The sequence below is a fragment of the Eretmochelys imbricata genome, chromosome 10 (assembly GCF_965152235.1).
Source record: "Eretmochelys imbricata isolate rEreImb1 chromosome 10, rEreImb1.hap1, whole genome shotgun sequence".
Lineage (NCBI taxonomy): Eukaryota > Metazoa > Chordata > Testudines > Cheloniidae > Eretmochelys > Eretmochelys imbricata.
The window spans coordinates 16,812,491-16,840,443 of record NC_135581.1 but is presented as its reverse complement, the minus strand read 5'-3'; the positions used below and the strand labels follow the sequence as shown (position 1 = coordinate 16,840,443).

General features: G+C 39.5%; 1 protein-coding gene across 1 annotated transcript in view; it reads right to left on the bottom strand.

The window, feature by feature from the left end:
- DNAH3 (dynein axonemal heavy chain 3) overlaps positions 1–27,953 on the bottom strand; it is a 99,476-nt gene that overhangs the window by 51,256 nt on the left and 20,267 nt on the right. Inside the window, exons 8-26 of the mRNA XM_077828752.1 lie at positions 25,577–25,772; positions 24,373–24,552; positions 23,353–23,489; positions 23,100–23,205; positions 22,320–22,498; positions 20,897–21,081; positions 19,490–19,613; positions 18,646–18,799; positions 17,415–17,559; positions 15,991–16,202; positions 15,627–15,718; positions 13,679–13,793; positions 12,925–13,041; positions 10,603–10,782; positions 9,309–9,445; positions 8,349–8,550; positions 6,843–6,935; positions 6,399–6,509; positions 4,698–4,812 (exon numbers count right to left, since the gene is read on the bottom strand). Coding sequence (XP_077684878.1) covers positions 4,698–4,812; positions 6,399–6,509; positions 6,843–6,935; positions 8,349–8,550; positions 9,309–9,445; positions 10,603–10,782; positions 12,925–13,041; positions 13,679–13,793; positions 15,627–15,718; positions 15,991–16,202; positions 17,415–17,559; positions 18,646–18,799; positions 19,490–19,613; positions 20,897–21,081; positions 22,320–22,498; positions 23,100–23,205; positions 23,353–23,489; positions 24,373–24,552; positions 25,577–25,772 — 2,780 coding nt within the window. The remainder of the gene's footprint in view (positions 1–4,697; positions 4,813–6,398; positions 6,510–6,842; positions 6,936–8,348; positions 8,551–9,308; positions 9,446–10,602; positions 10,783–12,924; positions 13,042–13,678; positions 13,794–15,626; positions 15,719–15,990; positions 16,203–17,414; positions 17,560–18,645; positions 18,800–19,489; positions 19,614–20,896; positions 21,082–22,319; positions 22,499–23,099; positions 23,206–23,352; positions 23,490–24,372; positions 24,553–25,576; positions 25,773–27,953) is intronic.

Sequence of the window (27,953 nt, the reverse complement as noted above, 5' to 3'; positions counted from 1 at the left end):
CATTAAACGCCTCCCCCTTCTTGATGTTGTCTGTTATTAGTTCTCCTTCCTCCACTAAGTAGAGAACCTATGCTTTCTCTCATCTTTCTCTTGATCCTAATGTATTTATAGAACCTCTTCTTATTTTCTTTTATGTCCCTTGCTAGATGTAACTCATTTGGTGCCTCAGCTTTCTGATTTTGTCCCTACATGCTTGTGTTATTCTGTGATGAAATCAGGTGGGCATGAGTGTTGTAAAGCCTCACCAAAAGCAGTGGCCGAGGTTACATTCAAGATGGTAGGGTCAAAATCCTGACTAAAGGCTGATTCCTGCTGTGACCTATAAGCCAGGCAAGTCCGGAATTTTGTCCTAAAAGTATGGAGATGTTATAAACTGGCAGAGTTCCATTAACTTTGGTGTTTAAATAGTAATTTAAAGAATCTGATTCTTGTTGCTCTCCATTTCCTTGTATGTTGTAATAACACAATAAACAAGTTTAGTAGGTCAAAGTTACATAGAGCTCAGTAATTGAAGAGAACTTCAGCAGAGGTTGCAAGCATCCAAGAACAAAGGTGCTTAGTTTTTTCCAACACAATGTAGTCTTAACATTATTTGTTAATTTAAAAAGTGAAGTGATTGCTATTTTCCTGAAGGAGATGGTCTAGCAACATAAATAGAAATTTAATGGGGTTAAAAGAATATTTTTATGGAAAGACATGTAGTACAGAATTAGGCTGAAACCTTTTTCAGTTACAGTTGTAATATCACATTTAGCAATACTATATTTCTCAACAGCTGTGCTGCATTTCTTTCTTGGAATCCAGTTCAAATTTATGCTTGGTTAAACAGAAAAAAGAAGGATTAGTACCAGTGTTTAGGCCAGAATCTCAAAATGGAAAAAAAAAACATAAAAAACTGGACAGGCGCCATACTGTAGGGTTGACTGAACAGTGAAATAGCAACTGATGATTAACAGCTAACCCAAACCACACCTTACTGTTGAACCATGCATGTCATCACGAGGGATCCTAGTCTTCTGTGATTAAAAAACCCAAAATTCTCCAATAAAAAAACATAAAAATCCAAGTTTTTCCATAAATAAAATGAAACGCTGAACTTTAGTTTCCCTAGCAGCCACAATATAAAACTAAAGATTCTCTGTAAAAATGCAAAATCCACATTTTTCCATGGCAAATGGATTTCTAGGATCCCTGGTCATCACTATAATACTTGTTTATACATATCTATCAATGTATTTGTAACTGTAACATTTCACTGGGACCAGCCTTACCCTTTCAGGGTCCCCTGGGCCAGAGCTCCACTTAGTACAGAAGTGAGGCTAGGAGCCATCAGGGAGCCAGTTGCAGCTCCCTTATTCTGCTCTACCTAAGGAGATGCTCTGACGTATGCTGGTGAAGGATGGGTGTAGCAGAGTTCTACTCCAGCATACCCTCTCCCAGTCCCCACAGTGCCACCTCCTTTTCCCTACACCAGAGGTAGGAGGGCAACTAGTACAGAAGGCAGCTATGCTGCTCCTGCCAGTTTGACACCCGTGGAGAATTCCCACATGCAAAGGGAATTCTCAACGGGCCACCTCCGGACAGAATACAACCACTCTGCCCCACTTGAGTAGTGCACGGTAGCACACTGGACTGGAAAATCCAGCCCACTGTTCCCCCTGAAGCTGAGTTGCCTCCCCCATCAGTTCTGCTGTTGGAAGGGGAAGGGAGATTGGTATAAGAGACAGGGACGCCATTTAGGGGGGGCAGGGAAGGGCTCTAGCCCCCCGCCCCAAGTTTCGTAGGGGAGGCCTACTCACCCTAGCCCCAGACGGAGCTCTTAACTGCAACAGCTTGAGTGTGATATGTGATGAGTTCGGAAGCTGGGAGCAGCATAGCCTTTGGGGCAGGGAGTTTGTTTATAAACAGAGACAAGGTCAGGGGTTCTCAAACTGGTGGTTGAGACCCCACAGGGGGTCGCGAGGTTATTACATGGGGGGTCGTGAGGTGTCAGCCTTCACCCTAAAGCCCACTTTGCATCCAGCATTTATAATGGTGTTAAATATATAAAAATGTGTTTTTAATTTATATGGGGGGGGGTCACACTCAGAAATTTGCTATGTGAAAGGGGTCACCAGTACAAAAGTTTGAGAACTATTGGGCAAGGTGACTAAGATAACAAAAGGCTTATCATTAAAGTAAATTAAGGATCGTTAGATGATCCTGAAAGCACTGCCAGGCACTTCAGTTAAAAGACAGGACACAAAGGGTAGAAATAAAAGGTGAGAATGGAGAGAGGTAAATAGTGGTTTCCCTCAGAGGTCTGTACTGGGACCAGTCCTATTCAACATATTCATATATGATCTGGAAAAAGGGGTACTCAGTGATGTGGTAAAATTTGCAGATAATACAAAATTACTCAAGTTAGTTAAGTCCAAAGCAGACTGTGAAGAATTACAAAGGGATCTCACAAAACTGGGTGAGTGGGCAACAAAATGGCAGGAGAAATTTAATGTTGATAAATGCAAAGTAATGCACTTGGCAAAATATAATCCCAACTACACATATAAATGATGGGGTCTAAATTAGCTGAATCCATCAGTAAAGAGATCTTGGAGTCATTGTGGATAGTTCTCTGAAAACATCTGCTCAATGTGCAATTGCAATTTAAAAAATCTAACAAAATATTGGAAATCATTAGGAAAGGAACAGATAGTAAGAAAAAAATATCATGTTAGCTCTATATAAATCCACGGTACACCAACATATTGAATAGAGTGTGAAGATTTGGTGACCCCATCTCAAAAAAGATATATTGGATTTGGAAACTGTACAGAGAAGGGCAACATAAATGATTAGGGGTATAGAAACACCTTCTGTATGAGGAGAGACTAAAAAGACTGGGACTTTTCAGCTTGGAAAAGAGATGACTAAATGGCAGGGCCGGCTCCAGCGTTTTTGCTGCCCCAAGCGGCAAAAAAAACCCACAAAACTTGCTGCGGAACAGGGAGATGGAATCCTGCCCGCCGAACATGGAGGCGGAGTGATGGTGCAGCTGCCGAATTGCTGCCGGCGACCGAAGAAGAGTCGCGTCCCCACCGCTGAATTGCCGCCAAGTGCGAGGCCCTATTGCCGCCCCAGAACCCCGAATCGCCGCATTGTGACAGAGCGGCCGCCAAATTCCCACCACCGCCGAGGGCCTATTGCCGCCACAGAGCCCGACATCCTGCCGCCCTTCACATTTGTCGCCCTAGGCACCTCCTTGGTTCGCTGGTGCCTGGAGCCAGCCCTACTAAGGGGTGATAGATTGCTATAAAATCATGAATGGTGTGGAAAAATTGAATAGGGAAATGTTATTTACTCCTTCACATAACGCAAGAACTAGGGGTCACCAAAGAAAATTAATAGGCAGCAGATTTAAAACAAGCAAAAAAAAGTATTTCTTCACAGTCAACATGTGGAACTCTTTGCCAAGGGATGTTGTGAAGGCCAAAACTATAACAGGGTTCCAATAAGATCTAGATAAGTTCATGGAGGATAGGTCCAGCAATGACTATTAGCCAGGGTGGGTAGGGATCCAACACCATGTTCTGCATGTCCCTCGCCTCTGTTTTCCAGAAGCTGGGAGCGGGCAACAGGGCAACTAGATAATTACCTGTTCTGTTCATTCCCCCCGGGGCACCTGGCATTGACCACTGTTGGAAGACAGGATACTGGGCTAGATGGACCATTGGTCTTACCCAGTATGACCATTTTGATGTTCTTATATAGAACCCAGATGTATCTGCTCACTGCTGTTTCCCACTAGACCTTGCTCTCCTCCCAGAACTGGGATAGAACCCAGCTGTCCTGATGGGGTCTCTCTCTCTACAGGTTTCAGAGTAACAGCCGTGTTAGTCTGTATTCGCAAAAAGAAAAGGAGTACTTGTGGCAGTAATAAAGTAAGAATATACATTAACATTCTAAACCTAACCAGGTTTCAGAGTAACAGCCGTGTTAGTCTGTATTCGCAAAAAGAAAAGGAGTACTTGTGGCACCTTAGAGACTAACCAGTTTATTTGAGCATGAGCTTTCGTGAGCTACAGCTCACTTCATCAGATGATGAAGTGAGCTGTAGCTCACGAAAGCTCATGCTCAAATAAACTGGTTAGTCTCTAAGGTGCCACAAGTACTCCTTTTCTTTTTTTTGTAAACCTAACCAGTGTCCCTTAGGTGACTTGCCACAAGATGTCAGAACATGTTATTAGAGCTGAGTGGGTCTAATATTTATTTAATTTTCTTTCTCTTGTAAAGGAATTAGATACAGGGCTCCTCTCAGCTAATTGCTAAATTATCTGCCAAAAAAACTAGAGTTTTCAAGTGTCTAAGTAGCCCCAGGAATCATGGTTAAAGTTGCGCCCTCCCCCCCAAATCTGAAATGGCGCCCCAGCTAAGAGGCATTGAAATTAGGCATCCCACAAAGTTTGCTCTGAATTGCTCAGGCTACATGCTCAAATCATTAGTTATCTTGCTCATGCCTAAAGCCGGCATTTACAACTAGCTTTTGTCTCATGTGAATTAGCAACTGAAAATAATTAATATAATCCTTTAACTAATTCTCCAGGACGTAACTTTAGCTTCGGGAAGCACCCCAGCTACCTGTTGCAGATAATTTGCTTCAGTTAACGGTAGCAGTTCTGTCTGGAATGTAAGGAGAGAAGTAATAATCATGCATTTACCATGCACATCAATGACAGTGAGAGCCCCAAGAGTCAGACGGGCACCGCTGGACAGCTTTCCTCTCACTAGCTGAACAATTTCTCCAATTTGTTGGTTGCTCTTCTCCAAGAATTCCTGTTACGGAAAGAAATGTGAGTATTAATGGTAAGCTATAGCAAATAGCTCCTAAACTCCCAGAGCAGTCATTAGAACAAACTCTTTCAACCAAATGAGGCAGTTCAGTAATGGCACTATGCAAACATTTAACAGTCTCCTTCATATACTGCCATTTTATTTCATCATAACTACTCAGAAGGGTTTTGTAGTCTGAAATGGAAGCCATTTATTTCTCCCTAAATCAAATGCCAAGTCTCTGTACCAGGAGATATACATGCTCTCTCTATTGTCTAAAGCTGGATGAAATTTCTTGTAATAAAAAGGTTTCAGAGGGTTAGCCATGTTAGTCTGTGTCAGTAAAAACAACAAGGAGTCCTAACAAATTTATTTGGGCATAAGCTTTCGTGGGCTATAACCCACTTCAAGGACTCCTCGTTGTTTTTACTTGTAATAAATAGTTATTCAGCAAATGTAATATTTTCCTGAATTTACTCTTTATTTGAAATTATTTTGCCCAATAGTTTCTACTAATAATTTTGGTCCATGGATCACTGATGATATTTTTTTTGCAAGCATTTTAAATTCAGCCTGTTTTGACTGGGCATATGGGTTCAGATCCTCAGCTGCAGTAAATCAGCATAGCTTAATTGAAGCCAAGGTAGTTTCTGTGTCTTGAGTGGATGAGTACAAGCATCAGAATCTGGTCTCTGCTGCAGTAACTATTTAAAAATTTTCTGTTTTCACGAAAATCCCTACCAGTAGACTCATTTGCTAGAGTAGCTCCAGAACGTGATCAAAGAAGGGGCACACAGTTGAAGCAAATTTCTTTAAAATTTCATTTCAGGAAAAAAAGGTTGCAGTATTCATCCAACTCTACTAGGGTCCAATCAAAAGTCCATTGAAGTCAACAGGAGGTCTTTCCGTTATTTAGTGTACTTTGGGTCAGTCCCGAATGGGGTAATACATAAGACCATGGTGATGATGGATGAATTGAAAATACTTATGGGAAGAATAACATTCAACTACCAAACCTAGCTGATGCACCTTTATCCTACTGAGAAGCTAGCAGCCACAAAAGCTGTGTAATCACCTGATCCTGCAAACAGCTACTCATGTGTGTAGTTCTCACATGACTAGGCACGTAAACATACTAGGGGATAAGCATACATAGAGGAGTAACTATTTATAAGTTCTGGTCATAGTTTGCAACTTTTGTTTGATTCTTCTGTTCACACTTGCAAAGCTCTATGAATAAGAGTCTGCAACTTGCTTCAATGGAGTTACTTCTGATTTACACCAGTGTAAATGAAATCAAAATCAGTGTCCATAATGATAGAGAAATAGCTGCTGCTGAGACATAAGACAAATATACAGCATGACTGAATGCAAAGTAAAAAGAGAAAACAAAGCAGACAAACAACAAAAGTGAATAAGAAAAGTGGAAATTGCAAAGCGCTCTGAGTTAAAGGATATTCTGCCACGATTTAACTTAAGTAGAAAAGTCAGAATTTATGCTTTCAAAAATGCAGTCACTTTGTTAGAGTTCTTCTTAATATCATAATTTAATCTTTGGTTAATTGAAAGAATTTACAAGAAAACCTTACAAGTAAAGTTCCTGATCGCATGGCTTCAGACACTTCCTTTGTCCAGTAGATGGATGAAACACAAATAACCACCTGTCCAGGCCACTGAAGTACCCACTTATTTCGGGGAACCTTTTAAAAAAAAATAATCACACTTGAGATAGAGAAAATGATGTGTATGCACTAGGCTTTGTCAATAACAAAATCTATTTTCCCTAATGCTTTTAAATCTGATTTATAAAATAAATGGCACTCAACACTGAGAACTTCATTAATTTTCCTTCAAGGAAATTAGATATGAGACTTTTAATGGATGCTGCTGAATTGGCACAACAGGATTCTACTTAGTTTAAAACCTAACATGGTGGTAAAGGAGAGTTTGAGCCCTGTACATGTGCAGGTTACTTTATGTTAATTACTTTATGCTGTAATTTATTGATACAGAAGCAAGAGATGAATAATTACTTGAACATATCCTCCAATGCCATCTTGAATAACTTGTCTTATGCTGGCCAGCATCATTTCCTCTACTTGCAAAAGCCATTTCTCTACCATGCCCTTAAAACAAGAACAAGAGAGGAGAGTGAAAATACACCAAATAAAATTTGTGATTAAATGGCATTTAAAGAGCAAATTTCAGACTGGAGTAAACCTTCGAATATATTAGGCTTAAAGCATAAAGGCTGACTCATGCCTTTTTCTGCTCTGGTGGTAAGGAAGAAAACGGGTGGACAGCCTCCAAATAGAGGCACAAGCACTGGTGTACACAATGAAGGCATGCCTGCAGCAAAACAGTGCATACAGAAAAATAAGCCATGTGAACTGCCTGAGCCGTGCATCTGAAGGGGCAGCGTGGTGTCCATACATCCAGGTAGTGTAAATGCAGCTCTGGGAGGTAAATGCAACATGGCCATAACACCAGTGAACACATTGCTCCTGAAAGATGTGGTTAAAAGGTTGCTAAATAGAATATCCCCTATCTTTCACCCTGTACTTTTTACCCCTGTTCATGACTGCTACATAGCAATTCAGCTCCATACAATTTAGTGGGGCATGGCCAAGGAGAGGCAGAGGAATCAGCCACTCATTATGGCAAGTTTCTACAAAACCTACAGGTTCACAGATTGTAAGGCCAGAAGAGACCATTAGATCATCTAGTCCTACCTCCTGGATAACACAGGTCAGGGAATTTCATCCATCTAATTCATATTATAACAGCGTGCCTTATTACATAGTTTATAGTGCAAGTTACTGTTGGTCTTAGCAACAACAGTAACTCCTCTCAGTCTGTCACCTCCCTGCATCCCCAAAGGGGCTGTGGCCACACTGGGATTGAGGATAGCCGCTAATGACAAGGCAGCTGTTTGAGCCATGCTGCTATTGTTGTGGGGCAGGAACAGCGATGATGAGGGATAGTCTGAGATTCACAAGGCCTTCCCTGTGTTTTCATGCCATTCTCCACGCTGGCCACGCCTCCCTCCTGTGTCACACAGCCTTTGGCCACCCTAACCCCCCAGGGACAATGCAGCACAGCAGCAGTGTTCTCTGTACTCTGGCCTCATGTGTGCCTTCTTGCCATGAGGAAGGCAGAGTGTTTCTTCAACTTGTTACATGCTGCTACCTCCACTGTGCCACCTTTTGACCATAAGGCTAGGCTGCAATCCTATACTGGTACCTTTAATATTTTCATTCATTCCTTGTTTCCATTGTGATGTGGTATCTTAGTTATGTTCTAAGTGCCAATTTTTAAAGGTATTTAGATGCCTGAAGTTGCAGATAGGCACCTACAGAATTTTCAACTCCGCCCAAGTGCCTAACTCCTTTTTAAAACTCCCAGCAGGCACCTATCTGCATTTTTAGACAACTAAATGCCTTTAAAAATCGGGTCTTGGTATTTTAAAGCTCATTTCCCCAAAAGCACAACCTTTACCGCCAACTATTCATGTAATGTCATAACAGGAAAAAAATTACTTTTGCTTTCACTGGGTAGATTTTCTGTATGAAAGGAACCATTTCTTTCTCTGAACTGATCATTCCTGTGATTTCGAGATCTTCTGTAAACTCTAATGTAGAGATTCCCTCAAAACATTTCTTTAAATGTGGCTGTACTCGAAGGGGATCTTTGGTTTCTGATAAAATCTCAAGCAGCTCATCATTAGACAGGAAAAAGAACCTATTGAAAAGAAAATGCACATTCACTTTTCAGACATGAAACCATCATCTGAGAAGCTGGATTTGATCTAACTCTTAAAGTAAGAAAGACTTATCACAAAAGGGAAGTTACCTGCTCTGATTTGGGGAATGCACTATTCTCAAGAACTTCTGGGTTCATGTGAGTCTTTGATATTTGGACTTATGGAGCAGATTTAAAAGTTATAAAACTATTACACCTTTTTACATGCCAGTTGTCACATTCATCCCCTTATGCAAAACAGAGGGGAGAAAGAAATCTAATCAGGTTTGGGGGACAGCCATGCACACTGTAAAGTTAGCCACACAGCCTGTTCTCCACCATCACCTAGTCATCTTTAGACCCTCTGGGACAATTACATGGGACTTCACCTCTGTGCAGCTGAGTAGGGCATGCCCGATGGAATGATGGCGGGGGGGTTGCAATCAACTACTGAAGATGGCATGTTCCCCTGAAAATACACTGTAATTGATCTATTTTCCACTGCAGGTTCCTGCTGTACTAAGACACCTTGGCCTCCCCACCCACTCAAATCTTGGGCCAAGCATAGCTCAGTTGGAACAGGGAATCTGGGCTACATGTCTAGAAAGGGAAATAGGTTGTCATTTTTTGCTGCACAGAACTGTGTTCTGTGACAACTACAAGTCACGCAACTCAATAAAAATTATTTCAAACAAAGAGAGCATTAGAATCTCTTGATGGTTCTTGCTGCTCTAAGTTGAACCTGTTAATCAATTTACCGTGAGAAAAATAATCTTTTCTTCTCCAAATAACTATTCAGCCCCTTCTGGATATCATCTAAGAGAACATTTGCTTCTTGAAGCCTCTCCAACATCCTGGATTGCTCAGTTGCTACAAGTACCCTGGTGTCTTTCACCTTTATAAAAAGAAACACAGTGTAGAAACTGCTAAAAAGTTCACATTTGGTTTGTCAGTTTGTTTCATTTTATTTTTATTTGGTGACAACGAAGGCTACAGAATATGTTACAGAGCATGGAAACTGCTTTGGTTGTTGAATGTCTTCAAATGAGGAAAATATATATGCAGTATTTGACAGTTATTGCTGTTTAAGACCACTGCTTTGTCGAGATTAAACAATACCAACAATATTGTAACCTGTGAAAAATTTATAGGATCACATCCACAGGTATTACTATCTTTTCAAACGTATACTGATTTGGAGAACAAATCACTATTTGTATGGACATTCAGCTGTGCCTTGGGCTTTCAGCAGTCACAGATTCATAGACATTAAGTTCAGAAGAGACCATCATGACCATCTAGTCTGACCTCCTGCCCATTGCAAGCCACAGAACCCCACCCACTCCTGAAATAGACCCCTAACCTCCAGCTGAGTTACTGAAGTCCTCAAATCATGGATTAAAGACTTAAAGTTACAGAAAATTTACCATTTACAGTATAAGTGACACGTGCCCCACGCTGCAGAGGAAGGCGAAAAATTCCCAGCTGATGGGCCACATGCTATCATAGGCAGTCCCATCATACCATCCCCTCCATAAACTTATCAAGATCAGTCTTGAAGCCAGTTAGGTTTGTTTGCCTGCACTGTTTAGCTTGGAAGGCTGTTTCAGAACTTCACTCCTCTGATGGTTAGAAACCTTTGTCTAATTTCAAGCCTAATGATGGCCAGTTTATAGTAATTTGTTCATTCACAAATAGGAGTGCAAGTCCTATGAAATGCACCTTTAGCACCCTACGTTTATCCTCTTCTGTGCTTGTCCTCAGAGTTGTGTTTGCTCTCTGCTATTACACTCCTTTTAATGTGAAAGGATCAGCGGTAATTTATTCTGTGGTGTCTAGATTCTACAGAAATCTCAAAAGGGTAGGTAATCTTACCTACCATTTTTGCTAAAAGACTAGGCATTAACAGTGTTTTGGGCTCTGTGTTTCATGTTCCAGTGACTGAAATCTGAATCTCTGACTCTGGATAAGCAGACAAATTATCTTACTTAAAACTAATTTGATGAAATATAAACAAACATAATTTGCACTTTATTAAATGCAAATACTTACTGTTTGTGTCATGATGTCTTTCCAGCAAGCATCTACTATTCCAAACTTTCTGCCCTCTTCTGGCATTTGAGCTATAATGTCTTCTGAACTAAAAATTGGTTCCAGGTAAAGCCATGTTGCCTGGCATTTTAACCAGCTATCTAAAATATCTTGCATTGAAACAAGCTTCTCTTCCCATGCCTGTAAACAGAACATTTAACATGTATGGTCTGCAAACAATTGTTTTAAATTGTACATTGAGTAGCAGAATAAACAGAGGGTAAAATATCGGATTATTTTAATGCAATATTTTCTCTGTTACAGTTCTTCATTATCAGTATATATGAGATTGAACACAAACCAACTTAAGAACTTTTCCTGTAATATTATACTCTTGCATGAAAGAACTACTTACAAAAAAAAACATGGGCTGGCTGATCATGCATCTTTCACTCATGTGTTTATTCCTTACTCACATGAGCAGTCCCATTGGCACTACTTGTGTGAAGAAGGACTACTCATGTAAGTAAGGTCACAAGATTGGACTTTTTGTCTGTTTGACTGTAAGTTAGTTCATTTCAGGAGATAAACACCACCGTTTCAAACCTCTGGATGAAAGTATTGTTCTTCGTCATGAGTGACTGCCTCTAGACGTGCTCAGAGATACTCTCTATAAATGGATTCTTTTTCATTTGTACAACATACCTCTATTTTTACCCTTACTAGGCAGCCAAGTTAAAGTTCAGTCAACTCCTTTAAGTAACAAATACATACATTTACAAAAAGAACTCAACAGCCACATCAAAGGAGGCGTATGAGTTTTCCAGGGCAATCTTTAGAATACTGTATTTCCAATAAAAGATGGTCCAGTAATAGATACTACTTCACCCATACTTGTCTCTCTCATACCCTGGGACCAGCATGGCTATGATAACATCGCAAACTATAATGAAATTGTAATTTAAGGACTAATATCCCTTTGATTGCTGCAAAAATAATCAGTCTCTTGCATCAGATAAAACCCCCTGAAATAATTTTGACAATGAAATGACACAAGCCATGTGGGCAGAGTAGCAGATTATTTTACACACTCAAAATGAGTCTTTATGAAAACCAATGACGTAGTTTAAAAAGAATGGAGAAACAAAGAGATCTTCTGAATTTTGCTCCACACCCACAATAAATATCTGAATATTCATTAACTTTGACCCAGTATTACACTGCTGACAGCCAAATTGTTCACTGAAGTCAATGGGTGCATTGCCTGTGGCTACGTCCACACTAGAAACTTCAAAGCGCTGCTGCGGGAGAGCTCCTGCAGCAGTGCTTTGAAGTGTGAGTGTGGTCACACGTGAGTGCTGGGAGAGAGGTCTCCCAGCGCTCAGAGTCTGTCCACACTAGCGCTTTAAAGCACTCACATTTCCTTTAAAGTGCTCAAATTCACCCCCCGAGCCAGCAAGTTAAAGCTTTATAAAATGTAAGTGTAGACAAGCCCTCAGTAAGAAGAGGAGGACTGGGCCCTCTTTCCTTGCCAAACAGATCCCTTTGTAAGGGGTATGCCAGGAATGTATTAATGGAAGAGGTGTGGCCAGATTGTATTGTGTTTCAGCAATCTCCAGCTGCCATACAGCCCCTTGGGGACTGTTACAGGTAGCTATAAATTAAAGTAGCATTTGCTCCCTCTGCCCTCAGCTCTTGCTAGGATCACGGCCAATGTCCTAAGGAATGGATGGAATTAAGGGTTTAGAAGTGTTGACAAGTCATGAGAATTAGGTTAGAACAGCCTTCAAATTACCATCAAATATTGATGGGAAAAATCTGTTTTCTGTGGAAGCTTCCTTTAGGGAAATCATAATATTTAACTCCTCTTTTCATCAATGAATTACTTGTAGGAGGGATTTGTTTCATCAGCTTACCATAAAATCATATCTGTAGGGAGTGGTGGACCAACAGGTAGAATAACTTTGAAAATCTTATGGTAATGCCAAAAGATTACAAATATATTATTTCTCACAAATGACAGAGCTGCATCTCATTACACAATTTAGCAGAATTTGTTTAAAGCAACTGACCTATTCCTAAAATATAAAACAACTCAAAAAACATGCATATAGTGACTGGCTTGTAATTACTGTTTCCTTCAGCATATTGGCAAGCTTTGCATATGCTTCTTTGGAAACCAGTAGCTCAGCGTTCTTTGAAAATACAGTATGAATATTTGAGTTCTTTAGAAACAGCTCAAGCTTATATTTTAACATCTTCTCATGCCAAAATACCACAAACCACTTGAGAAAAGCATATTATGAGAGACGTATTAACTCAGTCAAACCAGCTTCTCCTTACCCGGCATTCAGTTTCTATCGGTTTGATGAATGGAGAGCCACACATAGTCTGCGTTTTAACTATGTGATCATCAAGCAAAAGTTGGACGTCATCAACTGCTGACAGGATACTCGTATTCTGTAAATATATCAGACTTTGTTAAGGCAAATGACAGTTGTTCTGATTCATTGATCTTAAAACTATTTTACTCCCAAAAATTTAGCCTGTAATTCCCCGTCTTTGTAAGGTGTGGATGGAAGCAAATGAGCACCTGTAACATACCAGAAGAGATGGACTGTATCTCTGCTGTATGCCCCCATTTCCAAAATGTCCACAGAGATGCTACCTTAGTTGGGAAAGAAGGATGGTCCAGTGGTTGGGGTGCTAGCCTGGGACTCAAAGAGAGTCGGATTCAGTTCCCTGCTCTACCACAGACTTCCTTTGCATCCTTGAGCAAGTCACTTAATCTCTCTTTGCCTAAGTTCCCCATCTGTAAAATAGGGATAACACCACTTCCCTATCTCCTAAGGATGCTGTGAGGATAAATATATCAAAGATTATGAAATGCTCAGATACTATGACATTGGAAGCCATATAAGTACCTAAAATAGATAGTTTGGTAACTTCACATGGTCTGTTGGGCCTGATTCTCCTCCTCTCAGTTAGTTATACCACTGTAAATCAGGAATAATTCCACTATTTTGCTGAATCAGTGTGAGGCAGACTCAGACCCATTCTACTTAACAACACATTTGTTAGTTTGATGTATACTCACAGTGTCCCTGTACTTCACAAAACTGAAGCTTATGTTGGCCCATTCCAATTTCATTTTGTCCATGGATTTCTCTAGTGAATATTCTTTACTGGCTGCTGCTCCAATAGGCTCCAGTCTAGATTAAAATGAAATTTGGTTTAGCTACATTGCAAAAAACCCTCAACACTCTAAAGAGAAAAAGGAAAAGATTGTGAATAAATAAATATCATTTAGAGCACTGATACTCAGACTGAAACTCATGAGCCACAAGTGGCTCATTAATGTGTCTCCTGTGGCTCTTTGCAGCACATGATATTAAAACACTTTGTGATTTAATCATTAACTAATCTGAGTTATTAACCAATCAGGATGCTTTTACTATGTTATTAAACAATTGTAGTTGATAAAATAATGCTTGGTCAATCATTTTGCTGTGAATGAAACAATGAATTCACACTACTGTGGCTCTTTGGGGTAATACTGATCGCTAACTTGACTCCTGAACCACTGAGGTCTGAGTTTCAGAGTAAGATGAAGATCTGTAAAGCAGCAGTGGCTTCTGTTTTTTTGTATGGCTCTGAAACCTGGGCCACCACAGAGACGCAAATGCACCAGATGGATGCTTTCGAGATGAAAGAGCAATGACGTATTGAAGGCATATGATGGTTTCATTACATTACGAATGAGGATGTCAGGCACCGGACCAACCAGCCTCTAGTGTCTTCCCAAGTGACTCAATATTGGCTCAGATAGCTTGGCTATCTGCTCCATATGCCATATGTGTTTGATCCAACACAAGCTGGAGGGGAAGACATTGTGGACGGCTTTGCCAAAATGCTGGAGGGATATCATGGCTTCTGATCTCACCTGCCTCAGCCTTAACATAGAGCAGGAAACTGGGCTCTCTAGAAACTGGGGCTACAAAGTGTGTACTCTACACTCCACAAGCAGGAGAATGAATGAATGAATGAGAGTAATCTTCCAATGCAGGAAGGAAAAAGGCAATTAGGTGAGAAAACATATGAGAAAAATTACAGACTTGCACATACCATTGAAGTGTCCATGTATTACAGCCCAGTATTTGCATACAAAAGTGGTCAGTTAAATGCATGTTTCACATATATTTCTTAATTCATAATAAAAAAAAATATTTATTATGGTAGTGCCTAAAGACCAGGATCCCATTGTGCTAGGTGCTATACAAACACAGAAGAAAAACACAGCCCATGCCCAAAAGAGCCTACAATCTAAGTTAAGTTAAGCATATACCCAATTTTGGTAACTAGAAAACAGGCCAATAATTCCTGAAAGATGGACACTGGGTATCGAGGTACCTGACTTCAGAGATACAGAATGTAATAAAAATAGTACCAAAAATATGTTTTAAAACTGTCTAAAATAGTTTTACTGTAACATATGTGGCAAAGACAAATACATGACAGTGTGGTGAATGTTTTATTGTCTCTTCTTAGGAATTACCTGCATAATTCACTGATAACTTAGACATTTTCTGGCCATTCCAGAATCACCGCTCCATCTGCTATTCCCCCACAGTGCATATGCATATATTTCAAGGATTTTTTTTTATATTTTCAAACTAATCAAGTTATTGCTGATAATCACTATGATATAATGCTGCTGCTTGGTTGTAAATTAAAGCTTTGTAGAGATTTGAGGGGGGGAGGATTGTGAATTGAATTTAAGTAATTTAGAAACACAAGTCCCATTGTTTTTCAGTGGGGCTTGTGCTCTTTAGGCTCTTTTGAAAATGCCATCCTTAGTAGATAAAGTTCAGCAGTGAAAATTTGAAAGGCCTTAAAAACTCTAAAAATAATAAAATAAAATAATAATAATAATAATAACAACAATCCAATAAGCCTCAATACACTAGAATTTGATATCTGATTATGAAAGCATATAAAATATACTAATTGATTTTAAGGAATTAGATTTAGTATATATTTCTTACTTTTCAATATACTTTGATAATCCATATTCCAACATGTTTAGAAGGCAAGTACTTTCATCAGGTCTTATTTCATATCCTACTACTTCACTGATCTGAAAATAAGTGAAAAAATAAGCACAATCATCACATAAATTTGTAAGCAGCGTTTATCAAGTAGCTAGTAAGATATAAAAGTTAAAGAAAAACCAACATAATTTCCCCCAGTTCTGTAGTTTTACCCGCAGGCCAAACTCCCACTTTGTCATAGGGAGTTTTGCCTGCACCTTTAAGGATTTCAATATTGGACCATCATGTGGTAAATTTTGAGTGGATTTCCTTATCGTGGTAGAATGTTTTCATTGTTTAAAATGTATTTCTGTGGCACCTGCTCCCAATGTCTGTCCTTCATTCCGCGATTGCAGGCAATAGACAGGATGGGAAGATGCTGCTTAAACTTGTCAAGTTTAAATTTCACATTTTCTGCTAAGCGTCTAGGTCCAGGCAGGTCTGCAAAAGTCTTAGTTAGTTTATACATTGTCCTCCACATATTTCCAATTTCCTCAGTAATTTCTTCAGAATTCAAGTCCTGGAGAGATCCTGCATGTATAATTAGAAAAGGCCAGCAAGAAGATCTCAGCAAGTTATCACTAAAAAGATTCATTTATAGGTATTTGTTACCATTCTCCTTTAAGGAAAATGTGCGAACAAGATAAATTCCCAAAAACTACCTTAAAATAACACCAGGTCCAAGCCCACAATTATACTTAGCTCTTATATACAGTGCTTTACCTCTTCAAAATGTTTTACACACAGCCACTAATTAATCTTTGCAACAGCTGCACAAACTCAGTAAGTAAGTAATAGCATTCTCATTTTATAGATAGGGACACGGAGATGCAGAGCAATTAAATGACTTGCCCTAGACCTGTGGTTCTCAAACTTTTTTTTCCCACGGACCACTTGAAAATTGCTGAGGGTCTGTCTTGGTGGACCACTTAATGACCTTTCCAGATGTTTCTACTGTTAGCTAACTATTGTAAAGCACCTTGGATAAAAGCGCTATATAAAAAAAAACTTAAACATTTTTTGTTCTACAAATAAAAGCACACAACTCATATTTTAATATCAGTAGCCTTACCTTTCTAATGCGATGGATGTGCCCTCTCTCCCCCACAGCGGCAGCTCCAGAGCTGGGGTTGAGAAGGAGCAGGGCTCTCTCCCTCTCCCCCCAGCCGCAGCAGAAGCCACAGAGCTGAGGCTGGGAAGGAGGGCCATCTTTCCCCGGCAGCCACAGCCCTGGAGCTGGGGAAAATCGCCTCTTTCTCTGCCACCGCAGCCCTGCACATCCCAAATTCTCCCCACCCCCTCTTTTCACCCCACTGCTCCCTCCCACCTACTCCCTATTCCCCCCCAAGACCACAACCTCACATGACATGTGCATCTTTTCCAGGGTCAAGACACCTAATCAGTGGAGCCCACTAATTAGGTGGGTGGCCCTTCATTCTCTTGTGTGCAGCTACCCAGGCCTGCATCTTAGAGGGAACTATCCGTGGACCACCTGAATGGAGCTTCCGGACTACTGGTGGTCCGTGGACCACAGTTTGAGAACCTCTGCCCTAGACCACACAGCAAATCAGTATGACAAACAGATTCAATATCAGGAACTTAGGGCTTTGGTCCCAGTTGCTTCTCAAAAGATCGCTGGCTGTAATTCTACAGAATTCTACAGAAGTTCAGCCAACTCAAACTTGGTAAATTTCATCATATAAACTTTTTGTGAGAAATATTTCATCCAGCTCTTGTCCTCACCATTCATCCATTCCTCAGACTTAGTATGGAAATTGTAAGCTGTTACCCAAAGTTGCTCAAAGGGTTGTTTATTTACAATTATAGTTTGTAGTAGAGGAAACTGGCTCTTCTCCCGCTCAAGTAACTCCTCTTCTTTATTAATAGCCTTTAAGAAAAAAAATATTTCCATTAAGAAGTCCAATTATTATGTAAGAATCCTATTATGAAACATTGGGTAACATTTTCAATTGGGCTTAAGAGTCAGATATTTAAAGGTATTTAGACACCTAAAGGGAGTTAGGCACCAAGGGACTTTTGAAAATCCCATTAGGCACCTATCAGCCTCTTTAGGTGCCTAAATACCTTTGAAAAATCTGACCCTAATGACTTTAAATCTCATTTTAAAAAATGTCATAGACTTTTAGGAGCCCAAATATCATTGACATTCAATGAGACACAGGAGCCTAACTCCCATTTTCAGAAGTGACATGCATACTTAGGATCCTATGTCACTTAAGTATATTGGTAAATTTTATCCATTATGATTATTATTTTCATTAATTTGCATTACAATAGCACTCAAAGTCTCCAAGCAAGACCAGGTGGTAGGTGCTGTACATGTACACAGTAAGAGACCATAAACTTGCCCCAAAGAGCTTACAATCAACATAAAAAAGAGAGAGAAAGGCTGGCAGAAAATAAGTACTGTTATCCCCATTTCATAGATGGGGAGCTGAAGCACAAGGAGATTAAATGACTTACCCAAGGTCACACAGAAAGTCTGTGGCAGAGCAGGAAACTGAACCTAGAACTTTTGAGTCCCAGCCCTGTGCTTTAGAGGCCATGTTCAGAGATAAGAGCCATCTCTGTACGTGTTTCTCCCTCTATTCTTAGACATTGAGGAAGCCCTGTCTCCACATGGACCCAGATTTGTCAGCAGAGAGGATGATGCAGGTATAGAAAAATTTTAAAATTCAAATTTTTGAGAAAAAAACCCACAAGAAATGAATTTCTAATGAAATTTTTTGTCAAGAGTATCCAGTTTTTCAAACCAACTCTAATAAACAGCAATAGTAATGGAAATGGCAGGATATTGCCAATAGATGTCTGAGAACTTGGGGAAATTATTCAAAGCCAACTCCAAGATATGTGCCTATGACCATGAAAAAACAGGATATGAACCTAAGCATCTATCTTACCTAACACACATTACAAACAAACTTTTCACTTAAGCTAGGTGATAATTACTTGCCTCAAATTCCACTAGTGCATTATCCAGATTCTTATCCAGCTCATTAAATTTCTCAACATTATTCTTCATTTCTTCGATGGTCATGACATCACGTTTCTTGTAACTTTCTACTTCTTTGAAATAACTTTCAAGTAATGCCTCAAACTGGGCGCACCTAATTAGAGTCAAAGATAGCTCAGTAATATTACATTTTTCAGGCTTTTGGTTATTTTTTAAATTACAAAGGGCATCATCAAGTGAAATCTAACCTCAAAATTTAGGATTTGTAAGTAAAGATGCCCCTGCAAACATATACTAATTGATTAATCCTTACAACAGCCCTATGAGGTTCCCATTTCACAGATGAGGAAACTGAAACACAAAGGTTAATTAATTTGCCTATATCCATGCAGTAAATTAGTGCTAGAGACAGGATTAGAACTCAGGACTCATTTTAAAATTTAGTCCCATGCTCAGTCGACTAGTCCTTGCTGCCTTTTACTAACCACATATAGATGTATGAAAGGTACAAACAACAAGGAGAGAACATAACATTTTTATCATAGTATATGGGGATGTAATTAGGAATAATGGGATGAAATTATGAAAATCATAGCACCATCCTTCCTTCCATCCATTAGACTTATTCCGGGACAGGGAAAAAATCTAGCCCATCCTGCTTAGTGATATTTTTCTGAAACATGGTTTAAAACCCCACAGTACTAGAAGACAGATTTTCCACCCACGAGCAGTTCCATTGACTTGACAGTACCTCCCTTTTTGTTGGTCCCAAGCCTTTTCATTTCTCTTGCTTAATTAAGTTTAAACTCCTAGTTCAAGGGAATGTCCTATTTTAATAGCATACCTTTTAACCAGAGAAACCTCTGCATGATCTCTCCTGCTAAACAACTGGGCTCTGCTATTTTCAAAGATTATCTCAATCTGTTCCGGCCAGTGAAAAACAGTACTATTCAGCTTTATGTCCTCAGCTACAATTAAAAAAAACATTTTGGAAATTATCCTTCGAGCAGTGTACCAAGTAGTCATTATGAAGAGTAAGCAGAACTGTTCAGACTACGTTTAGGAAAAAGTGACACATCTTTAAAAAAGTGGCATCCATTTTTTTGTGAGTGGAATGTTGCAAGCACAAATAATCTGGGGTGTCATTTAGCATTTCAAATTGTTTTCACTTGTAATTTTGTGGGAGTAAAACTGCAGACCAAGTTGGTCTCAAAATCAGACCTAGCATGATCCTCATGTAAAATTATTATAGTTGGTTGGCAAACTGTGAGTCTGTTTCTACCTTCATTTATGCCAGTGCTACCCCAATTTGCTCTTCTACATTTCAAAAGAGACGGATGATTTGAAAAGGATAAAATTCAAATACGGCAAAACAAAAACAAAGCCAGTATCATGAAAACGTGAGCTGGTGCTACTCAGTTTTTATTCAACCCTCCACTGGAAAATTTTCCTGAGTAAGGATTATGTTAAAGATAAGTAAGGACCTCAGATATGGCCTATTAAAAGATGTGGCCTGGGAAGTTCAAGGGTACTTAAATAGATACCTTCAAACATCCCAGATGTGGATTTGGCTGTTTAGCTTTGTTTCCTTAAATAGTTTAGTGGTAGGACAAAATACTGACATCAGCTCAGAAATATTGCATTATCTGCATGAAACCTTGACTACGTGGGAGAAACTGACCAGCATAGCTATTCCAAATAACAGTTCTGCTATAGCTATTTGGTATAATTTAGCTAAGTGGAATAAACTAAATCAGAGAAAGATATTCTTATCCCAGAATAAGAGTGTCCTAAATGTCCAGGCATAGACAAGCCCTTAGATGAGCACTGATTTTCATTTCTAAACTATTTTTAGTTACCCTCAAAACCCTTGCAGCAATTTATTAAACTGACAGAAATATCTTTAATAAATAACCAGGCTACTTGATTTTGCCAATACAGTGGTGAAGAATGTTAGTTGAATCATTGCACATACTATAAAAATTCTCTGAAAGAGTTCTCAGTTCATAGATCTCTCAGCGAGAGATCATAGAGAAGGAAGAATGTGTGGGCAGAGGAGGGGAAAGGGGAATCTTCCTGCATTTACACATCTTTTCCCTCTAGAGAATCCTTTTGTCTTGCCATTTGCCTTTTTTTGGAACCTTTCAGTAGCAATATACATATATACATATATATTTGTGTGTGTATACAGACACATACATATACACATTTTTGCCAGGGACACTTTTATATACCATATTTTTAAACATACAAGGCAGATCAGCATAGTCCATCAAGAATTCCAGCCTGTAGGCTGCTTCAGAGATCTCACGTCTCAGCTTAAAAACAGTAACTTCACTGGCTTTTTTTAAGTATGTTGTAAGCTCTACCAGCTCTTCAGTGTTCAAAGGCACCTCACTGACTTTGTCTGCAATTATGTTGTATTGATTGCAAATACTACAACAAAAAAGAAAGCAGACACATAATTATGATTATTATATGCAGGATCTCATTAATGCAGATTGCATGTCAAAGGATACTAATGCCCCTTTACAAACAAGATATTCTCATTAATACACATAACAGACATGCATTAATTAAGGGCATTCAATTCCAACATCCTACCACTCTTTCAAGGACTGATAAATCCGTACAGTAGAATGCTTGTTAAATTGGCATTAATTGGCATTAACACACTATGTTAACTGCTCCCTCCCACACAATTTTAGAATGTTCTGTTTCAAGAGCTGAACTCTTACATACAGAGGCATCCTTAAGTGCAGAAATCAGAAGCTCACTTATTCTCCTGACATCTACAGAACTAAGCATCCTGCATGAAATTTAGGCAAAAAGATAAGATTTACCCAGAGATCCTCAAACTACCACCCAAAAAATGAACATGGACAAAAATGGGGAACATACAGAAGCAAAAAAGACACCCATTACATATCATTTCCCAACAATGTGTTTTCTTGTTTCAGGTTTGGACTAAGCACTTTTGTTATCCATACATGCACAGTACTCAAGACACTTCAAGTACAACCCAATTCCAAGAGTAACCATTCATATTTACTCACAAGAAAAGGGATTTCTTTCAAGTGAAGCACAATTATACCAAAAAAAGAAAAGGAGGACTTGTGGCACCTTAGATACTAAAAAATTTATTTGAGAACTACAGCTCACTTCATTGGATGCACGCAGTAGATTAAAGCTAAATTCATAGTAAAGTAAACTTTTTACTGGCTAAAACTAGAGTTCAGGGCCCAGGTCTTTCTTGCAAAAGACATCTCGATATGCAGAACAGGGAACTGTGGTCCTTACCCTGCTTTATTTGGGCATTAGTTCTTGCAGGGGAAATATAGAACCCCCAACTTAACTTCTAGCAAGTCAGTAAAAAAGGAAATAATTGTCAAATATTTTCATTGTGACTTTCAGATCTATCCAGGTAGAATCTAACTCAGGAACTTTTTTTTTTAAAAAATATTTATTTAAAGAACATTTCAGGTCAACTTTACATGCACAACATGGAGTCCTTGCAAACCAGTGAAATGCTGTGTTAATTTACAGAATCCTGTAGATATACCTGTAAAAATCCAGCAGATGAATAAAATTTATCTCAGGAATCTACACAGGCACTGATATACCGCATCAATGCACAAATCTAGTGATAGCCATGCATTCTCACATATATGTACCTCTTATTTAACTCCCTGTTTTCATCCACTTCAAACTGAATCAGCTTATTTTTAAGATTTTGGGCCCGATTGCAAAGCTCCTCATTCAGATTTAAAGCATCCAGACAGAACATGGCGAGAGGGACGGTGACATGCATGGAGGCTATTTCTTTTTTCAGTTTTGTTAAATTGTCAATCTTCTACAACAGGGAAAAGAATAATCCTATTAGTTTCCTTAGACTCTACAGATAGGAAATGCTACATGAGGGCAAAGAATTATCTGTCAGCCACCAGGTGGATAATATATTTTAAACAGAAATAACAATCCATGTTTACCCATTTAGGGCTCAAATCACTCCCAATCCCAGAACCCAGCAGGAGGTCCCCAATAATGAAAAGTCCACATGGGTGTCATGGCACAAGTTGCCTGCAAAAACTGCACTCAGCCAGGGCTCCAGCCCAGCAGGAGCAGCATAGAAAGCGCGTGGGCTTGGCTAAGGAGAGGGGAGCAGAGGGACAAAGAGAGGATGTGCTGATCCAGTACACATTCTGGAGAGCCTCCTCTAGTAGGACTCTGCATGGAACATAGCTTTGCCCTCCCCAGCATAACCTGGCACAGCTGCCCTAGAGGCAAGGGTGGATGTAAATTGTCCCCACTCCTCTGTACCTACAAGGGTGTATCAAGCCCTTAGACTAGAAAGCATGGGGTGGAAAACTTGTTGTGATCTGTGTCTGTGAACTGCCATGAAAATGTTGACTGCTGTATGAGTGATTAGTAATAATAATACTATTAGATGTTACCTTAGTGAAATCATCTAGAGAATGGCTTTCCTTCAAAAAATCAGTAATGTCTTGTTCTGCATTGTTGTTCAAAAGATCACTGTATTTCTTGTACACATTTAAGTACCTTAAACACAGAAGATTGTAAATCAAACACAAGATCCCCAAATTAGGCTTCATGGCAATGGGAAGTAAACATGCAAAAATGACACTGATGCTGCCTTAACATGCTGGTGGATCCAGATAAGCATCAAAGTTAAAAGCAAAAACTTACTTCTGTGGACCAACCACGTTGCTATCAAATATCCTGGCAGTTTTGTTCACATATTCTGAAACCAAAGATTCATCCACTTTCACTGTACGAAGAGTGGCGTCATCTTTTTTTAATTCTGGAAAGAGTTGCATTTCTACCTAGAAGGAACCCCACAACACAAATACAGCATACTACAGGAAAAGCAAGGGCATTTCACACCATGGCTAGAAGTGCAGAATTCTACCTATCTAGTGATCTGGCAGAAACAGCATCCTGCACTACACTGGCCCTGCTTCAGCAAAGCAATTAAACACGCACTTTAGGAATATGCTTTGATGCTTTGCTGAAACAGGACCATAGTCAGGAGTAAGCTCAGAATAAGTGGGCCACTGGAGTTCAAATATCACATATTTAGGCACTTGAGCAGGCATTCAGTGGCATCCAGTATGTTTTTAGGCATTGGCATTTACATTCCTAAATACTGATTTGAGCACTCAAATGCAAGATTCTGATGCTCTGTTAGAGCCTGTGTTTAAAAATTGGGCCGACTTTATGAACATTTTACTTCGGAACATTAAAGAATCCCAGAGGACACTTTTATATAATAGAATGGAATAAATGGGAAAACATAATCAGAACATTTGCACTTTTCCAATTGTCATGAAAAACAAAGTGTTCCCACTTAGAATAGTTGTAGAAAAATCTGTTATTGTAAGAAAATTAGCAGAGAGCAGAGGTAATAATTATTTGTACTGTTGGGATAGCTTTCACTTGACAACACATATTCCTTGTTTCTGAACAGTATGTGAGATCACACCAAAGCAATAAAGCAGCTTGGATGTGAGCAGGAATCCTTTCTATGTTCTCTACTATAATCACTAAAGCTTTGCCAGCTACCCATATGTAACTCTGTTTGTCTTCTGTATCGGAGTTTTTATACCACACTCATCACTTTATTAGCTGAAGGCTGACTCATAGGTTTCATTCTGCATGCAGCATTCTCTGCACAATACAGCCCATCTCCCTTCTTTTACCCTATACCTTCAGAAGTCCCTCCGAACTCCGCAGGATCTCCATGAAACAGTAGTAGATTAAATTCCAACAATCTTTCCAAAGTGGCTGAAACACAATTTTGGGTTCCTCCACATTGAGTTTGATTATTAGTATTTGAGGGACAAAGAACTGCATTTCTTGATATGGTTCTCCAAAGTCATTCCCATCCTCAAGGGAAAAAAGCACAAAAACAATAAATGCTGAACTAATTAAGTATAACACGCACAACTCAAAAGTCATTCAAAAATGACTTAAAATCCCATACATAAACTGAGATCTTTTTAATACACTGCACCACCAGTATCTTCATCCTGATCTAGAGCCTGATCTCTCAAGGTACTGACCCGCACAGTCCTCACTGATTCAATGGAAGTAGAGCCCTGATCACCTCACAGAATCAAACCCCTAATGAGTGATAATCATTTTTAATTATTTAGCTCTTAATTATTTTGTTTGCATCCCAATTGTTTGCACAGCACCTGGCACAATGTCTGGGGGCCTCATCTAGGAGCTACTGCAGTACAAATCATAAATCATCGTCATCCAAATGCAACCCTTAGTACAAGGCGGGTGCAGCTCCACACTTTGTCAATATGCTTCTGTGGCTGTTTGCCATACTCCAGCCAAATCTGTGCTATTTACAAATATTTTACGTAGCTGATTATAGCAGATCCTGGGTGATACTTAACTATTGACACAACCATGTTACTGAAGGGAAGAAATGATAGGCACTCATATGCTGGAGTCATAGCACCACATATATTAATAAGTAGTTATTGCCTGTACACACATATGATTTTATGGGACAGAATCAGCAAAGCACTGAAGCACTTTTGACTTCAATTGGACTATTTACATGTTTAAAGTCAAACATGTGCTAAAGTACTTTGCTAGATCAGAGCCTATCTAAACAGCAAAACTACAGCAATGCACATCAATAGCTGAAAACTTTTAGAACTTGCTAATTATGGTCCTGATCCTGCAAACTCTTACACAAGTGAATTGTTCTTGATCACACAAGAAGTCCTACTGAATACCAGCATGGCTTTACAGAATCAGGCCATAAGTTTGGAAGGCAGGAGGAATCCTGGGCATTTACCCCTGAAAAGGTATTTGATTTGAGGAATGTATAGATTCCTATTTCTACATCACAATGAAAAGAAACAACAGCAACCCATTTCATTCCATATACCTTGTATATCATAAAAAATGCCAGGAGGTCTTCCAAAGAGTTAATAACCATCTCGCGTAGCTGTAATGACATGAGATTTGCAACAGAAGCAAAATACTCTTCAATTTGCTTAGGGGAATCAAAGTCACTCTGGGGTGCCAAATGAAGCCACATCTCCTTCTGATCAATAAAGAGGGATGCACAAGTTGGGATCCACCTACAATAAAACAAAAAGCACAGAACATTTAAAAACCCTATAGACTTAATGTGCTGTATGTAATGAAACCTGCACTAAGCAGTCACCCAAGGAACCAGCAAAACTCAGCTGTCTAGAAGAGACTGGTCTTTAATTGAAGGTCAAACCACGCTGGACCAAAAACCTTGAAGATATTGATTGCTTGAGTTGGGGATGCCTACTTTGTTGGCGGTGTGTGTGGGGGGGAGAGGGGGTGTTCCACAGAGCTAGTCAATCAACACAAAACCAGATAAGTAGAGTTTGGTCTAGCATGACAATTTTCAGTGTGATACAGTTTTCAATCCCCTCAGCTGGATTTTTATAAATATGATATTATTTTTAGAGTATCCAAAAAGAAAATTTAATTTAAACTCATAAAAACCACAATGGCAAATTCATGGCAGCCCTGTGTGAAATGGCTCTTGACACCAATTCCACTGGCCTATGCTTAGAGCCTCAGTGGAGGTGGGGGAGCTGATACAGGTGTCTGTGACATGACACATCCCAAGGGATGGGAGGACTTTTTGGGGTGACTGCAGTGGAATAGGAACAGAGGAGTCAGTCTGAAAGGGAGATGAATAGGGAGCTAAGGAATGAAAGAGACAGAACCAAGGGGAAGGAAGACAGATAGAAAGGGAAGAGAATGTGAGAAAGAAGAGGCAGGATAAGGCTCTGTCTTCAGCTGAATTTGCACCAGTGTTTGACAAGAGGCATCAAGACTCAGGTCCCTCTACCTCTTCCCTTGGGTCTTGATTCAAATTTCAGGGGGTTGCACATGAAGTTAAAGTTAGGCACCCGCTCAAGTGCTGTGCTGGATCTGGAGCTTTACCAGTGCTGAACATGGTGGTCCTGTGGGCGTGGTCAGGGTCATCCAAGTTTAACACTTGTTTTTAATAAGCTGCCCAGACCCTCTATGATTTTTAATAATTTAAAATGAATTTAAAAACCTCAAACACTGGAGGCTCTGGGACCTGTGGAGTACCACGTCGATGAGCCTGAGCTGCTCAATATCTTTCCTGTGAACATTTTGAAAAGTACAGGACTCAAGCAGGATTTGTAGAGAACTGAAGATAGAAATAAGCAGTTTTCAAAGAAAGACATTTCTATCCTATTCACATCTAGCTCTGCATTCAAACTCCTCTTTAAGCAGAATTAAACCAAACATCCATTCTTGCTTTCAGTCCAAGCCCTGCTGATTTCAAACGCTTCACATAGGGGAGGCCAAATGGCTTAGGCTAATGCTACCAGTTTCAGAAAAAAATTCTGAAGCTCAGAGGAGACACCTGAAGATCCCAGGGCCTCCAAGATTTCTTTCTTTAATTCATTCTGAATGGATTGAAGTAAATAAGATTATTAGCCTGCTTTTAAAAAAAACAGCACATTCCTAGATGAAAAGCTCTAGAAAAGACTGATGCAGCCAACAAATCCTGTGAGGATGGATGCCCCACATTCCTAAAGCTTGGAAACTTTCATCAGTCAGATGGTGTCCTTTCTCTAGGTTAGTTTGTGAAAGCTTACAGTACTACAGGTTTAAAACATAACAGGCATAGGAAGAGAACCTTGCCACACAATCAATGTCACTTGCCTGAAAGATAAATGCCTTGGCTCTGTCTCAACATTTTCCATATAGCAAATGCCACAGGACATAGGGCCTGATCCAAAACCCGCTGAAGCCCATGGGAGGAATTCCACTGATGACACAGGCTTTGGATCAGACCTTTAGGGACTAACTGTGAACCACTGAAGTCAATGGGAATTAAGCCATTCATTGATGCATTTCACTGAGATCAGGATTGGGCCATTATGTAGCAACTGGGGATCATTATTCTGCAACTAAATTCTGTATCATGGACTTTGCATCTGAAATCTGGTCCCTCTGAAGCCAATGGGGGCAGGATTTCAACTGTCTTAAAAATTAAATATTTTATATATTATACTCTGATCACAGCACATTAGTTTTATAAGAAAAAATTCTGCAGTGCTCCCTCCTTGACTACACAATTTGGCCTATCAAGTTTAGCTTAGGATGATCAACCAGAACAGCAACAGTTTGTAAACACTGCTAATATCAAAACTAATATAAATATGATAATGTACAAGGCTTCATTCTGGATTTTAGGGTCAATTTTTCAAATGTGGGCACAGTTGCAAGTATGCACGCAC